The 16,520-nt window shown below is 53.3% G+C and overlaps 1 protein-coding gene across 1 annotated transcript; it reads right to left on the bottom strand.

The window, feature by feature from the left end:
* Positions 1-4,979: 4,979 nt before the first annotated feature.
* Mmp14 (matrix metallopeptidase 14) lies at positions 4,980-15,451 on the bottom strand. The gene is made up of 10 exons (XM_036199811.1): positions 15,092-15,451; positions 11,135-11,283; positions 10,755-10,877; positions 10,120-10,427; positions 9,044-9,205; positions 8,388-8,548; positions 8,078-8,216; positions 7,800-7,950; positions 7,205-7,320; positions 4,980-6,862 (listed from the first exon to the last, which is right to left on the bottom strand). The coding sequence occupies exons 1-10, from the start codon at positions 15,197-15,199 to the stop codon at positions 6,531-6,533; spliced, it is 1,749 nt and encodes a 582-aa protein (XP_036055704.1). The 5' UTR covers positions 15,200-15,451; the 3' UTR covers positions 4,980-6,530.
* Between the last annotated feature and the right edge of the window lie 1,069 nt (positions 15,452-16,520).

Raw genomic sequence — 16,520 nt, 5'->3', positions numbered from 1 at the left:
CAGACTCTGACATGAGCTCATGCATCTAAATCAATGCATACACTTATGTGTATATGTGTGTGCAGCAGGACAGGCCTGCAATCCCAGCATTTAGAAGGCAAGAAGATCAGGATTTCTTGGGCAGCTTAGATTTCACAGTGAGAACCTGTCTCAACAAAACAAAACAAACAAAAGCATGAATGAGCCAAAAAAAAAAAAAAAAAGCTCAACCTCATTAGGATTTACAGAAATACAAACTAAGATGACAGTGAGCTATTGCTCTACCACATTAAGATGATCAAGCCTGGTGAATCCACATACCGATGAAAATATGAAGCTATAAAACTGTGAGGTGTTTGAACAGGGAAATCTGATACAGCCATTAAATGAATTGTAGCTGCATGTACCATCATGAGCAAAGCTCAAAAACAACAGGGGATGAACAGAACCAACATCAGGGGAACCCACTTAGAGAAACAAGAGAGCCTCAGAGCTGGCGAGATGGCTCAGTGGTTAAGGTTACTGGCTGTTCTTGATGAGGACTTGAGTTCAGCCTGGGGGAGAACACACTGGAGGCTCACAATGCTCTGTGTAACTCCAGTTCCAGGAAATCTCATGCCCTCTTCTGGCCTTTGTGGGAACTAGACCCACATGTGGTGCACTTCCTTGCAGGCAAAATACTCATGCACATAAAATAAAAATAAATATTAAAAAGAAAGAAAGGCTAGGAAACAGTACAACATTCAAGGGCTTGGTACCACTACAGGAGAGAATTTGGGGAACACACAGGGGCCCTTTAAAGACATTGGCTCTGTTTTCTTAAGCGATATAATAGACACGTAGTCATTTATTCTTTTTCTCTAACTTGCAAGGAGCCTTTTTTTTTTTTTTGTCCTCTTTCGGGGCATCCTGGTCTTGCCCCACTGGACTCCATCCTTCCCTCCTTCCCGGAGTTAGGGAAGTGCCTGAGATGGGAAATTCAGTAAATGAGTGAACAGGATATGACCCATGCTGAGGTCCATCTGGGCCCTGAGTCAGCGAGCTACTTGAGGCACTGAGAGGATGTCCTTCTGGTGCCCACTACAGTGCCACCTCTTTATCTGCGCGCTCTCCTGTCGTTTTCTGCCCAGGTGTGGCTGTTTGTCTTTAGATAGTGTCTCTTGTAACCCAAGCTGGAACTTCTGCTATTCCTGCTTCCATCTCCAGAATGCTAGGGTTATGGAAGTGTGCCACAACATCTTCTGTGGTGCTGGGCTCCAACTCAGGCTAGGCAAGTCCTCTACCAATTGAGGTCCATCCCCAGCCAGAAATGGGTCTTTGGGAGCTGGAAGCAACTGATCTCTTTTAAGCTGTGATGGTCTCAATGACTGAGGATAAGTAGTTTGGGGGACGGTGGGTGGGTGGGGGGACCTGGCCTCAGCTTGGATGCAGAGTAAGCTGCTCCCTGGGGATGTGATGACAACCCTGGGCTGAAGCATCTAATGGTCCTGCTGTGGACCCCCAGGTCTAGTGGCAAGGGAGGACAGAGGGGGCTGAGCCTGGCTGGGGAAGGCAGGCTTGGAAGGAACTAAGCCATTGGCACTGAGCCAGCGTGGAAAGTATGTGTGAGCTCATTGGGAAGCTGGTTTCTGTCCAGTCAGGCCTGCCTGCTTTCCAGGCCCTAGCTGTTTAGACTCCAGTGCAGGCTGCCACTGGGTCTCCTCAACTCCCCAAGACGGAGAGGAAAAAAAAGCAGGAAGTCCCAGGATTAGGGCTAGGTGTAGAAAACTGGTCTTCTAAAGGAGGTGAACTTGGATTGGGGATGGGTACAAAGGAGGTTCAGGGGCTGTGGGACAATAGCCTGAGCTAATGCTGGAGTCTTCTGGGGATTCCAGGAATGGTCGGGATCCCTGGGAAGGCTTTGGTGTCCTCCTGGCTTTTGACAGCAGGTAGCACCTTCTTCCTTCAGAACACCTGCTCCTGCTGTGAGAAGCTAAGAGGTAGGCTGCAAATTGGCTTCCTTTCCTGAGGAGCTCTCCCATGCCCCCTCTCCCCTACTCTGGTTGCCTCCACTCATCTGCTTCACGGCATCACAACAAGCAAACACAGATATACTGAAGATTCCCCAGAGCGCACTCCCGTGAAGTTACCCGGCAGCATGGCTCCACGCTGGAAGAGATGCCCAAGAAGCCTTGTCAGAATTTGCTTACTGAGAAAAACAACCCGGTTAGGTTTGGGTTTTAGTTTGGTTTTGCAGGGCTGAGGATCAAACTCAGTACTGCTCAGGTTAGGCAAATGTTCTACCACTGAGCCACAGCCCCTAGTCTCCGATGGGGGGGGGGGGGGGGCGGCGGCTAAATTTGAACTAAAGAACCGTGACCTGCAGGGCTCAGCTTCTTGGTGTGTGAAAGGAGTCTGTTGCTCTGTACAGTGAAGGCCTCAGCAGTTGCCATTCTCCAGGCTGCAGCAAAGGCAAGGTGGATGCAGAAGGGAAAGATGTCTGGGAAGTCTGTTAGGTTGCCCGGGGAGTAGCGGGGGGGGGGGGGCCTGGGGGATGGGGGAGGGAGTGGGGGAGAGGGGGGGCACTGGGAGAGGGGCAGGGAAGGACCAGCAGGGCTAAGCAGAATGTAGTGGGTGGAGATCCCCCTCTGCCCATACTCTCTCTTTCAGAGGGTGTGGCTTCTCTAAGATCTTCCCTTCCCTGGTCCGCCTGGCTGGCAGCCCAGGAGGCTTTGGACCAGCGGGTGGCAGGATCCTTGGCAAAGGGGAGTGATGAAAAGAGGATCCCCACCTTAGGTTGTGGGGTGTGTTGGTGGGCAAAGCGTGGCTCCTTCTTGGCCTTCGTTCCCACTCCAGTATCTTCTAAGACCAGCGTCCCCAAGGCCGCCCAAACCTCCTCACATATTCCACTTGGCTCCTTCTGGCTGCCCCAACTCACAAGTGCTGCTTTCGAATAAAGGAACTTGGAACCATAGAAACTGGGTCAGGCCCAGCAGACAAATCGGCCAGGCCAGTGAAAACAGTTTGCAGGTCCTTGGGAGCCAGAGGGCCCTCTGCTTCCTGTCACCCTATCCTGACATGGTGGCTCACTCAAGTGGGGCCTTATGACCACGAAGGCATCTTTCAAGGTCACTGGGCAACCTCATGGAGTGCAGTGGGCAGGTCCAAGTGCATCATCAGCACCAGACCCTTCTGCCTCCACCCCACTGTCCTGTCTGTGCAGAATCAATCGTCCAGCTCATCCCCCTTTGCCTCCAGTTCTGCATTTCCATCTTTCCCCCTTGGCTTCAGAGAGCATCTTGTGATTCCAGAATCCCAGCCAAACAATTTCCTCGTGATGGGGAAACCGCACTCCAACTCTGGGCTCCCCCACCTCTTCCCTCTGGCAGTCCCCCGCTCCTGGGCTCTTCCACTGGCTCCAGCTGTGTTTTGCAGAATTCCCTCTGGGTAACATCTGTAATTGCCTCCATATGTGGACCACAAAAACACAAAGAGGGCCATGAGCTCATCTTTTGAGTGTTTTTTTTGTCACATGCATGGAGTTGACTACACTCCTAGATGCCCCTGACTTCCCTCAGGGCCACCTTATCAGTTCCAATTCCTTCTGGTGAGGGTGGTGGTGGGGGTTGTGCCTAACTTCACTGAGACACACAGGCCCTGCCAAACAGCTGTTGGCAGGGGAGGCACAGGTGACCATGCCTGGGGTCAGGGTTGCTGGCTGGCAGGAAGATGGGGTACTCCATCTGCCAAAGCAATCATGCCAACTATACCCTGCAGAGCAGCTGGATAGAAGAGAGGAATGGGTGGGGCCAGGCCCTGAAAGGCAGGCTGTGGAGGACCTGGGCAGGAGCCCAGGGAAGACTGGGCTGAGGCAGGAAAGGAAGGCGGGGAGAAGGGGGCTGCTCTCCTTCAGCTGAGCTGACTCAGCAAGTGAGCTAACCTCTCCCTTCAGGCTGGTTTTGGAGGAAGGGAGGGTCAACAGCCTGGGAACCCTGTCTAGGGCAGCAGTTTCTATGGAAAATGGAAACAAGGCCTTGTTATTCTACCCTTCCAACCTGAGGGGCCTGGGTCTTCTGGGCAACTGAGAAACTATGTTTGGCCAGGAGCAGGACACACCTAGTAGATGAGACCACGAGACCACCTCTTTTTTTTTTTTCTTTTCTTTTCTCTTCTCTTATCCTCTTCTGTCCTTTTTTCTTTTCTCTTCTCTTCCCTCCTCTCCTCTCCTTTTCTTTTCTTTCTCCTTCCTGATCTCCTGATCCAACATCAGAGTCCCAGGCCTGGAAAAACCACCACCCTCTCCTCCTTCTTTCATTTTTAGGCAGAGTCTTACTGTGTAGCCCCAAGTGGCCTAGAACTTACTTATGTAGACCAAGCTGGCCTTAAACTCCCAGAACAATGCTTGCCTCTGTCTCTAGAGGGCTGACAGTAAAGTGTGCACCACCATACCCAGATTTAGAAGAGCATCGGGTCCTCAGGCCTACCACAGAGTTTCAGTCTAATGTGATCATGGGAATACCCTTGCTGCAGGGGCAGATGTACGAGGAAACTGAAGTGTCTGTGGCCAGATCACACGGCAGAATAATGCAATCTAGGAAGATTTTCCAAATGGCCTCACTTGACCACTTCCTCCTGTCTCTGGCAGCCTTGAGTCTCAAAGGTAGCCTTTTAAGGATTTTAGGGAAGGAAGTTAGGTTCTGCCAATCACTCCTATAACCTCTAGTGGGGGTATGCCTTGCTCCCCGACTCCAGCTCTTAAATCCCACCAGTCCACAAAGAATAAATATTTATGACAAATGCTAAGGCCCCACATTGGTGGGAAACACTGTTTTCAATGTCTGCTCTTCCTAGCCCTGCTTGGTCATATCAAATTCACCCCTACACCAAGCTATAGTCACACAAAGAATGTGAAACACAGTTTATTCTCCGTGGAAAGGTTGAACAAGGTCAAAAATGTCCTTAGAGGGCACTGACCCAGCCCCGCCCTGCAGGTTTCTGGGGTCAATTGCCTCTGCCCCCCTCCCCCACCCCTCCCCATGCCCCTTGTTAACAAAAAGGAACGTTTTGAATGGCATTCATATATAATAATTATAATAAAAATATACATTAAACAAAACAAAAAAAAATACCCCAAATAAGACAGAAATTTAGCTGGGCTTCCAGCACCGTTCACCCCGATTTCCCTATTCCCAAACCCCACCCAGACACTCCTCTCTTCTCACCCCCTCCACAGGGTCTCCCAAGTCCCCAGTACCACGACCACCTTCAGTGGCTGAAGGTGACTGTCAGTGGGTCGGCTGGGTGGGGAAGGGAAGGTCAGGACACAGGAAACATGGGCGGAGGAGGGCCTGCATCAGGAAAGGGAGGGGCCCACCCTACCCAGGAGCACCCAGACACCTGCCTCACTAGGGTAGTGAGGCAGACTGAGCAAGGCTAGGCCACTGACGGCCTCCTCCGGTCTCTATGAGTCCTCAGTCCCTGTACTGTATGTTCTTTTTCCTCCTGTGCTCACTCTTACCCTTCCCTTCCAGAGTCAGTGAGCAAGGGGGCAAAGAGAGGCCAAGGTGTCCTTAAGACCCTCTCTGAGAGATCCAATAGAATGTGTCCACTCCTGGGTACCACAGTGCCCTGCGTGTACCCTGCAGTCTGCCCAGACCTCCGGGCATACACTGCCACCATCACACCTCATTTCCTGTCTCCTCTGACTGCTGTCTTTGGGTCCCAGCCCCAGCTACTTGCGTTTGAACAGGTCTTTTTCTGCTTTGAACCGCTAGGCTCATCCCCCATGCTCCAGATCCTGCTGCTTCCCTTGACCTCTCTGCACCCGGGGCCATTTCCCCTGCTTTTAGCTCTTCCAACCTTGAACTCGACATCCAAGGCTAACATTCAGGAGGGGCCAGGTTTGCCAAGGGTTTCCTCAGACCCATTTAGTCCTTAATGGCTCAGGCTCCTTGGAAGTTCTCCAGGCTGGGTTGAATAGAGGCAGATCTCTGTGGAGAGGAACTTGGTTGTCCAAGCCACCAAGACCCTCACTGAGCGATTTTTTTTTTTTTTTTAAAGCAAAGTCTTTAAGGGTAGCTGAGCAATCTCTCCACCTCCAAACACACACTCTCAGATTCCTGTTAGTCAGAGTGGTGGGAGGCTGCCAACTGGGTACACTTGGTACTTACAGGGCTCACATGCCCAGAGCCTCCTGAGGTCAGAGTTCAGAGATTTAAGGTATGTAGTTAGGGGATGGAAAAGAAGCAGATGACCCCATTTGGCCTTTGCCTGTGAGGTCAGAGTGCAGAGCCCTGAAAACATTCAAATAGGGCCGGACACACATCAAGCTGCGATGTTCCCTTGAGGGCCAGAGGCCGGAAGGGACTACCTTCCTGCTCAGCCCTCAGGGGACCCACCTATGGCTGAAGCAATGCTGGGGTGAGGGTAGGAGGGGCCAATCAGGGACTGAGAAGGAGGCTGGAGGGAGGGAGCTCAGGGTGGGCGAGAGCAGCCCACCTGCCACCACCTGCTGCCGCTGGCCTTCAGAGGCTAAGTCCTGGTGGTAGAAGCGGGTGGGCCAGCGGTGGGGGTCAGACCTTGTCCAGCAGTGAGCGCTGGCAGTAGAGCAGTCGCTTGGGGGTGCCATGGCGCCGGAAGAAGAAGACTGCAAGGCCCACGGCCAGCACCAGGAGCAGCAGCAGCACAGGCAGTACCACGGCGGCCGCACTCACAGCTCCGCTGCCCTCCTCGTCCACCTCGATGATGATCACCTCTGTCTCCTCCTCAGTCCCCTCATCCGGTCGACCCCCCGAAGGGCAGCCCATCCAGTCCCGTAGAGCTGACTTGGGGTAGCCCGGCTCTACTTTCAGCTTCTGGTTGTTGAATTTCCAGTACTTGTTCCCCTTGTAGAAGTACGTGAAGACTGAAGGGCATCAGGCGGAAGATGACAGGGACCAAGACAGGGGCCAGAGCCCACACGGGCCCCAAAGAGAGCGAAGAAGAAAACATGGTCAGTGCGGTGGCCAGCTATGCTCACCTCTCTATCTTCCTCCACATTTGCTTCCTCAAGTGGAACACGGAGTCGATCACAGTTGGAAGCGTGGGAAGACTACACAGGAAAGCACTTGGCTAGTTCCTGGCGATCGACAAGGACCCCACTGCTACCATCATCAGTGTTTCCCAGCAGATGCTCTGTCTTTCTGGTCTTCCTCAGCTCCCCATGCCCATCCTTCTCTGTACACACGGTTTCCCTTGCCCTGCTCACCTTCATCGCTACCCATGAATGACCCTCTGGGAGACTCGGGGATTCCTTCCCAGACTTTGATGTTTTTAGGGTACTCGCTGTCCACTGCTCTGAACTCCTCATTGAAACGGTAGTACCTAAGGGGAGGGGAGAGAAAGGGAAGGGATTGGATACTGGGCATGCCCTCAGAGGTTAGCAGACCCATGACAGAGTGCACCCGGGAACAAAGGGTAGCTATGGACACGGTTGGGGACGGGTTTTGGGTAATGAGAGCCTGCAGCTGAGACGGAAGGAGGAGGTGGGAGGGAGAGTCCAGGCGGTACGGAGCCACCGGCAGACCTTAATCACAGTGCCTGGTGGCTGGGGTGGAGACACAGTGTTGGGGGCAGGAGGCATCAAATGACCAGGTCTGAAATGGTGACCCGGTCACATCCCACTCAGGCGGCACTAAGAAAAACTGCCTATTGCTAGGCAACGTAAAGGCTTAGCCAGTTCCAGGGCAACACCTTGGGGGAAAAGTGGGCCTTTCTTTAGAATTTAGGGACATTGGGAGTGCCAGCGGTAGTTACTAGTTTCTGAGTGGAGAGGCTTGGGGGTTAAGGGTTGGAGGTCTTACTTATTTCCCCTGAAGAAGTAGGTCTTTCCATTGGGCATCCAGAAGAGAGCTGCATCAATCTTGTCAGTAGGCAGTCCTCGGCCTAGCTCCTTAATGTGCTTGGGGTACCCAGGTTCCAGGGAAGCCTCGTCAAACACCCAATGCTTATCTCCTGAGATACGAGGGAAGGGAAGAAGAACCTGGGTTCAACTTGACTCTGAGGTCTCTGGGACTCAAGTGGAATCAGCTCATCCAAGGAGACCCTCCCAACTTCGCCAGTCTATGAAATGCCTGGTTACCTTTGAAGAAGACAAACTTGCCATCCTTTCTCTCATAGGCAGTATTGATGGATGCAGGCAGGCCCCTCCAGAACTGGCCGATAGGCATTGGATAGCCATCCATCACCTGGGTATTCCTCACCCGCCAGAACCATCGTTCCTAGAAAGCAGTCAAGGCGGGGAGAGCCCATCACGCCTTGTCCTTAGCTTTCTTCTTCAGTCCCCACAGCTCCCCCACTGCGCTCAGGCCTACGGCTTTAGGTCTCAGTCCTTCTATGACTATTTCCACCTCCTTGCGGAGCGTCCTTCTGTCCCCCTTCTTCTCTCTCACCTTGAAGACAAACATCTCTCCTCGGAGCATGGCCACGGTGTCAAAGTTCCCATCACAGATGTTAGGCCCATACGTGGGGTTTCTGGGCTTATCTGGGACAGAGGGCCAAGAGGTAGTTCTGGGTTGAGGAGGCATCTTGGTGGGTGACCCTGATTTACTCCCTGAGGAAGAGAACAACAATGGCACTTCAGAGTTTGGGGTAGAGAGGGTGGAAGGACAGACACATAAACCGACAGCACCCTTAGGAAGCATGAAGAGGGTGGAGGTGCTCCGGAGATGGCTCGTGGTTTAAGCATATACTGCTCTGCTCTTGCAGGACGTGAGTTTGGTTCCCAGCACTGACAGACAGGTGGCTCACAACCACCTATAATACCACTTCTGGGAAGTCGGATGCCTCTGGCCTCTGTGGACACACACACACACACACACACACACACACACACACACATACACACACACACACACATATACACACACACACACTAACTACACTTATACATATACAAAAACTTAAAAAGTCAGAGCTAATAGAGGCAGTAAAAGGTGGTATGAAGTGTATGTATAGAGGTCGCAGCACTACGGAGAGAAAATGCAGGCCAGAGACCAAAAAGGGGCAAGAACAGAGACAGGAGCAGGGATGGGGATGAAGAACTCGCCATAGAGTTGCTGGATGCCACGGCGATCATCGTCAGGGAGCACAAAGTTTTCTGTGTCCATCCACTGGTAAAAGGGCGCCATGATGGCAGAGGGATCATTGGAATGCTCCAGGCCTAGAGCATGGCCCAACTCATGCACAGCTACCAGGAAGACGTCATTCCCTGGAGGGATGGAGATGGTGAGAACTTGGGTCCCTTCTTAGGCTCCCTGCTTCCCCACCACAGGAAGATCACGTCTTGAGGGTCAGTCTCCTCTGGTTCAGAAAGCCCGAAGCCAGTCACTACCCTCCTCTAATCCCAAGAAAACCTACACCGTGGGGCTCAGTTGCTCCCAGAAACTAGGCATCATCTTTGCCTGGGATAGTGGGTGAAAAGGAAGCTTTGAAGTCTGTGATTGGCAAGGCAGTCAGGTAGGGACAGCAGACCAAATATACAGCTATAAATAGCTTAAAACATAATTCCTGCTTTCACACTAGGTTTGTGTGACTAGTACTTAGCTGTTTGTTGGTCTTTTTGTTGTTTATTTTATTTTATTTTTTTTCCAGAGCTGAGGACCGAACCCAGGGCCTTGCGCTTGCTAGGCAAGGGCTCTACCACTGAGCTAAATCCCCAACCCTGTTATTTATTTTGAGACAGTTTTGCTATATAGTCTAGGCAGGCCTCAAATTCACAATCCTCCTGCCTCAGCACTTAGATTTATTTATTTATTTATTTATTTATTTGTTTGTTTGTTTGTTTGTTTATTTATTTATTTATTTATTTGAGACAGGGTTTCTTTGTGTAGCTTTGATGCCTGTCCTGGATCTCGCTCTGTAGACCAGGCTGGCCTCGAACTCACAGAGATCCCCTGGCTCTACCTCCTGAGTGCTGGATTAAAGGCGTGCACCACCACCGCCCGGCTAGATTTATTCTTTAACTTTATTGATTTATGAGACAGGGTCTCACTACTGTAGCCCTGGCTGGCTGGAACTTGCTATGTAGACCCGGCTGGCTACTACACCCTGCTAGCTTAGATTCTTCATATCCAAGTGATTGCACATTCTACCCAGGGTGGAACTCAGGGTTCCCTTACTCACCATTTAGGTCATCATTTTGGACAGTCCAGGGCTCAGCAGAATCAAAGTGGGTGTCCCCTCCAATATTGGGGCCTGGGAAATAGGCATGAGCCAGGAAGCCCCCTTCCCCATCAAAGGGTGTACTGTCGCCGTGGAAACCCTCAGCAAACAAGATCATGATGTCAGCCTGCTTCTCATGACCCTCTCTGATGTAGGCATAGGGTACTTCACGGAAGCGCAGTGGCGTGGCACTTTCCCATACTCGGAAGGCCTTCCTAATGGCCTCGAATGTGGCATACTCGCCCACCTTGGGGGTGTAATTCTGGATGCTGACACGAGGGAAAAGAAGGGGAGTGTTAGGCTAAAGGAGGCAAAGTTCCCTGTACTCTCCCAGCACCGACTCAACTGCCCAGGCACCTTGCCAGACCTGCTTTCCCTGCTATTGCATACTTGATATCTCAGCCCCAAGAATCAAAGGCTTAAGAGTGTTGGCACTAGAATGCATCCCCCAAATGACTGCGCTTCTCTGCAAGATTGGAGCCATTCCCACTCCCTAAGAACGGAGGAGACTAGTGCAGGCCATCTCTGTCTCTACATTATACGACTACAGGGAAGGGTAGTGGATGCAAGAAAAATCTCTAGGCCGCTGGACTCACCAGAAAGTGATCTCATTATGCTGCCATTTGAGGCCCTGAATGGCATAGCGCTTCCTCCGAACATTGGCCTTGATCTCAGTACCGAACTTATCTGGAACACCACAGCGAGGGCGCCTCATGGCCCTGGGGTGGAAACATTGGGGTCAGAACAGTAGATAAAATAATAAAGCCTCCCAGGGGAGAGACTGGAGTGCTACAGCTGACCCAGGGTCCTGGCCTCTGGCTCCAGGTCAGTGTTGGGTGAGGCTTTGTGTATGTGTCAGCGTAGGGAAAGGGCAGGTGGTGATGTGAACAGGAGAGGGTTGGGATACTGGCACAGGGGCAGCTTCAAGTGCAGCATTTCTAGTATTCAGTGTGGTCAGTGGATGTCAGGAACTTACTTCATGGTGTCCGAATCAGCCTTGCCTGTCACTTGCAAGCCATAGAACCTTTGCATGGCAGCAATGGCAGCTGAGAGTGACTGGGGCGAGCGTTGGGTGTGTGTGCGCAGGTCCCCTGGAGGTAGGTAGCCATACTGCTGCAGCCAGGCCTGTAGGGAGAGGGGTGTGGCTTAGAGAATTTTCCACTTGGTCCAGGGGGCCCACCTGCCTCTCCACAGTGTCTGGCCTACTGCCCTTGGCTTAGTGAGAGAGAGGATAGCTCCCAGCCTGGTTCTGGCAGGAACTCTCAGGCTAGCTGTTGACTTGAACTCTACAGCCTAGACCTCAGTATGGCTTGTTCCCAGGGGTGATGGGGAGCAGACTGCCATGAGGCTGGAGAGCCATTGGTCCTGACTGGCTGTAGTGCTCTTACAAATAAAAGGACTGATGGACTGACAGAGTTTTAGGGTGCTTTTGGTTCGTGTTTACATCACGTGGAGGCCAAAGGCCAATGTTCGGTGTGTTCCTTGGGAGCTTTCCACCTTGTTTTCCAGTCTCTCGCTGGGATCTGTGGCTCACCTATTAGGCCAGGCTGGATGACCAGCAAGCCTCAGGGAACTGCCTGCCTCTGCCTCCATGGCCCTGAGATTACAAGTGTGTGCTACCTTGTCTCTCTTTTTTTTTTTTTTTACATGGGTACCAGGGTTCAAATTCAGGCCCTCAAGCTTGCAAAGCAAGCATTTACTAAGCCATCCCCACACCCTAGAGTATCTTCTTAGAGCCGAAATTTTCTCCAGCACTTTTCTCCTCTGTCAGTCCTTGCAAAGATGGCATGTCCCATTTGCAAATGGGTTATGTCCATGATAGGTAGAATAGTAGAGTCAGGGTGAGGGAATCTGAACAGGGTGAGGGAGTTCCTGGATCAGAGGTGCCACATGTTGAGGACTCTCACAGCAGAAATCTTTTTTTTTTTTTTTTTTGGTTTTTCGAGACAGGGTTTCTCTGTAGCTTTGCAGTCTGTCCTGGACTAGCTCTGTAGACCAGGCTGACCTCGAACTCACAGAGATCCACCGGCCTCTGCCTCCCGAGTGCTGGGATTACAGGCGTGTGCCACCACCGCCCGGCATAGCAGAAATCTTTTTAAGGAGTCCAGAAAAGGGGTCAGGGTTGAGGCTGGATGCTGATGAAGAAGCTGGGCTCTTTAGAGGTGGTAGCTAATCAGCCATAACCCCAAATAAATACTCTATGACCTAGCTATCTAGGCTCGGAAAGCCAAGCAAGTCATGTTATGTATGGATTCTTTTATAGGAGATATGACCCAGAATCACGTTGCCCAGAATGGGCACTTGGAGGGGAAAGGGCCAAAGCTGTCTTGGGTCCTGCATCCCCTGTCCACGGTTATTAAGATGGATTTATCTCCACATGTTGCTCCCCCTTCAGGCCTAGGCATGGGTGGCAGAGCAATGCTCTTTTGTGGGGTCTGGGGGTGATTCAGGAGCAGCTGACTTAGGACCTGAGCCCATCAGGGGCAGGAATTGCAACATAGTTCCAGGAAGTGATTCCCCTCAAGGCTGACACGAGTTAGGGCCTGAGCTGTAAACAACCCAGCCGTTCCCCCAGCCAATAAGGCTGGCCAAACAATTCTAGCATCACCTGTTTCTGCGAGTTGCGTTTAACCTCTTGTATGTCAGAGGGTCCTAGCAGGGTGTGTAAGTCCAGAGCTGTTCCCTCGGATCCGAAGGCTTGCCCTGACTTGTGCTGGCTGATGCCACTGCCAGTGCCCTCCAGAGGCCTGCTGTGGCCTGTGCCAAGCGCGCAGGAAACTCCTCTGCTCTTAGTCTCACCTGTAGGCTCTGACCCCGGCTGGGGTAACAGCTGCTACAGGGCTTAGGGAAGGGTGGGAGTGGCCCGCCCCTCCCCCACAGCTGGAAGTTAGGAGGAGTAAAGGTTCCCTTCGCCACACAGAAGGAAGGCATGCTTCTGGAGGAGGATGGAGGAGGCCGGTGGGTAAAGCATCACAGCCAGGAAGCCCTGGGTAAATCCCTTTCCTACGAGCCTTCCAAGAGATAGGCAGGTCTAAATAAGGAGACTCATAAACCCTGCCCTGTACCCTGTGGAGAAAAATGGATGCTTTGTCAGGGAAAGGGACTCCCCGGAAGACTATCACAAAGCCAAGAAAGAAAGTGCCCTCATCATTTTCCTTTCCCGGACTGGGCATGTTTCCTTCTCCATCTCACAGAGCCAGGCTCTGAGCAAAGCGCGAGCCACAGACTATGAGACTGGAACCGCAGGAGAGGACTCTGGTGTCTGCGGCTGAGTGGGGGAAGGGTGAAGCATCAGACACACTGTCCTGGAGCTAGTGTGGGGCTGTGGAGGCCCTGGTGAAAGGAACCTAGCTGCCTGAGCCCTGGAGAAGGAGCAACTGTGTTGGGTGGCAGGACCCAGTAGGCTGGCATTGTCTTGATCAATAAGGGCAGGGTATTCCCTAGGAGAGAGTCAAGGAGGCCGAGAGGGTGGGGGCTCTCCAGCTCCATCAAGCCTTGGATTCTAGCCTCTTCTGGGTCTGCCCCGCCCTCCCTCGGCTTCCCACCCTCCTGTGTTCCAGAAGCAAATGGTGGTTCTGGCTCTGGGACGACCATGACCCACTTAGGGCAGAGCCAGGGCTGCTGGCCCTCCCCTAGGGGACCTAGTGGAGGCTGGGGAGGGGAAAAAGAAGTTGGCAGTGGGCAGTCTTCCAGAGGTTCCTTTTGTTAGGCACTCTCTCTTTGGGTCTAAGAAGGGAGCTTCAGGCCTGGGAAAGTCACCCCCTCTTTGACAACTAGGTTTGGTCTCCAGTCTCAGGGAGGATTTTACTCTTTCTAGTCTCTATGCACAAGTGTGGACCCGCTCCTAGGGCCACACTTGTCCCTTCAGTCCCAGGTCTCTTAGGGGGGGACAGGCAGCATGTGCCCCGGAGACGTTACCTCGGAGGGTGTGATCAGGCTTGGGCCTGGGACTAGAGCAGAGAGAGTCAAATCCAGACGTATCCTGCATTTTGAGCCCTTCCCAGCCCTTCCCTGCCCTTCCCTACCACACCCAGGTCCTCACCAGGATGAGTGGGTTGGGTGGCCCAAAATAAGAAGCTGATTAAATCCATCTCCCACCTTCACCCCAAAATAAGAGAAGGAGGGAAAACTTTCTCGGACTACTCCCACGCAGCTTCCTTCAGGACCGGGGTGGGCTATGGTCTTGGGAGGGTTGGGGGTGGGGGCGCCCAAGTCAGTTGGGACGCTTGAGGGTGACCCAGGCCGGCCCTCAACTCACTCGCCCAGCAACTCCCCCCAGTCTCTCAGTAATTAACGCAGAAAAACAATTAGCAACGAAAAGGCACACCCCCCCGCCCAAGGCGCCGGTTGGGGTGAGGACGCGAAGAGGCGGTGGCCAGGCTGCGCCCCGAGGCTCACAAGAAGAGCTTTGTGTGCGCGGAAGTTCAGCCCGCCGTGATCCTCGACGCCAGGGCCCCAGGCCCGCACCGAGGGCGGTCCAGGGGAGGCGGGTAGCGCTCGGCCGCCCCCGACGCCCCACTTGGTACAGATGCGCCCGTGCGGGCACCTGAGCGCTGCCAAACTGATGGAACAACTCGCGAATGACACCGGCCCGGACGGCGCGGGGTTGGAGCGGAGTCCAGTGTTTACGAGGCTCCTGCCTGGTGCCAGAGTGCGCGCAGAGCCGGGGAGAGCGAGGCCCAGGCCCCGCTGCAAAGTTCTTCCAGGGAAGGGAGGAATGGGAAAGAGTCGGCGGCGGCGGAGGGGGTTTGTTGGAGGCAGGCAAAAGTCGGATCGACTTGCAAGTTTGCAGATCGGGAGGGAAAAGAAGGGCGGGAGCAGCAGCAGAACCCCCCCAGAGCCCTGCTCTCAGCGGGGGCTGTCCCCTTGGAGACCCCCGGGCTCGCTTACCCGGCGGGCGCAACTCCGGGAAGGGCCGAAGGAGCTCACTTACTTCGGGGCTGAAGTTGCTGCCTTGGGCCCAGCCGAGGGAGGCGAGCGCAGTGCCGAGCGTGAGCAGGGGGAGCAGGAGGCTGCGGGAGGGTCGAGGGGCGGGAGACATGGTCCGCGGCGTCGGGGCGCCGGGCGGTGCGGGCTCCGCGGCGGGGCCCACGCCCTGGGGTCGCGCCGCCGCTCTCTGGGCGCCTTTGTCTCCTGAAGGCACGGAACTTGGATTCCTAGAGCGCAGTCGGCTTGGAGGTGAGGGGATTGCTCCTGAAAGTGCCTGTTCGCTCTTCTCTTTTCCGTTTTTTGATCTTTCTTCTGCTTAGTCGGCGCACTGGGTTGGAAGCCCTCTCTGCTCTCTCCTTTGGTCCCTCCCTTCTCCCACAGCCTCTCCTCCGCCCCCGCCCCAATGCCCTCCTTTCCTGGTGGGGACGTGGTTGTTTCAGCCTGAATCCAATTACAGCCAAGAGCAGGCAGGAGAGAAGGGGGGAAAAAGTTGTCTTTCTGTGGTGGAGGCTGCCATCTGCAGGGGTTGAGGCCACAGCCAGCGACTAACTAGGAGCCTGGGTGTCCCAGGGGACGGGATGCGGAAGACTTTCTCTTCCTAAGCACTTTTTGGGTGGCCTGATTCCTGTAGTATTCAGCATGTCTCACTTCAGAGTGTTAAGTATTGGGAGGCCTGATGGCTAGGGATGGTGGTGACATGAAGTTTTCAATGCCTGTGAGGAAGGGGCATTTACTAACAAGGAGGAATTGTGTGCGGATCTGTGGACAGCCTCCTCTTGCCCCAAACTTACATTGTAACAAAAACCATTGTCTAACAACAATCACAATTACTTTGAGTTTGGGGGTCCCTTTATTAATGGCTTTTGCAATCTAGCTGTTCCGTTGAGGGTGAACTGCCAGAATCGGAAAAGGGTTCAAGGTCACAGAACTGGGGAAAGCCAAATAAAATCTGATTGGAACTGTGGGAGGAGGAAGGGTTGGGAGGTAGGATTCTGGAGTTTTGTTCAGTCTTTACCCTGGAGACAGTTCCTTGGAGCCCAGCTTCCGTGATGGCTGGGCTCTGAGAACAAAAGGAGAGGTATGCAGGGAGGGGAGGACAGGCTGAAGCTGGCAGTGAGAAAGGGAGGTAGATAAGAGGTCGAGAACTAGATCTGGAAAAACACCAAGCAGTGGGACAGAGGCAGGAAAAGTGTGGGAGACAGAAAATTCGACCATCAGCGAAATGTAAGATCCAAGAATTGCATTTGGTCAGCGAGAGGAAGGAGGTAGTGGGGAGAGCAAGGGAGGGCGGGCTAGCCAAGGGAAGCAGTGAAGCAGGGGGGTAGAAAGGAGGTCAGGTAGGAAGCCCCAGAAATCCACACCTACCTACCAGGTTTGTGGTGGAAAGATGAAAGGCCAACATTCAGCCCTGGGATGGGAACAAAGGTCCTTGC

This window comes from Onychomys torridus, chromosome 9 (genome assembly GCF_903995425.1).
Source record: "Onychomys torridus chromosome 9, mOncTor1.1, whole genome shotgun sequence".
NCBI lineage: Eukaryota > Metazoa > Chordata > Mammalia > Rodentia > Cricetidae > Onychomys > Onychomys torridus.
The sequence above is the reverse complement of the archived record's forward strand: the minus strand, read 5'-3'. Positions and strand labels throughout refer to the sequence as shown.

What these genes read in the sequence shown, in the direction of transcription:
- Mmp14 (XM_036199811.1), bottom strand. Translation starts at nt 15,199, where the DNA reads ATGTCTCCCGCCCCTCGACCCTCCCGCAGCCTCCTGCTCCCCCTGCTC. An exon ending in CAAGTTTGTCTTCTTCAAAG is followed by an intron (nt 7,951 to 8,077) that starts GTAACCAGGCAT and finishes CTCGTATCTCAG; the next exon opens with GAGATAAGCATTGGGTGTTT. An exon ending in ATTCATGGGTAGCGATGAAG is followed by an intron (nt 6,863 to 7,204) that starts GTGAGCAGGGCA and finishes GATGCCCTTCAG; the next exon opens with TCTTCACGTACTTCTACAAG.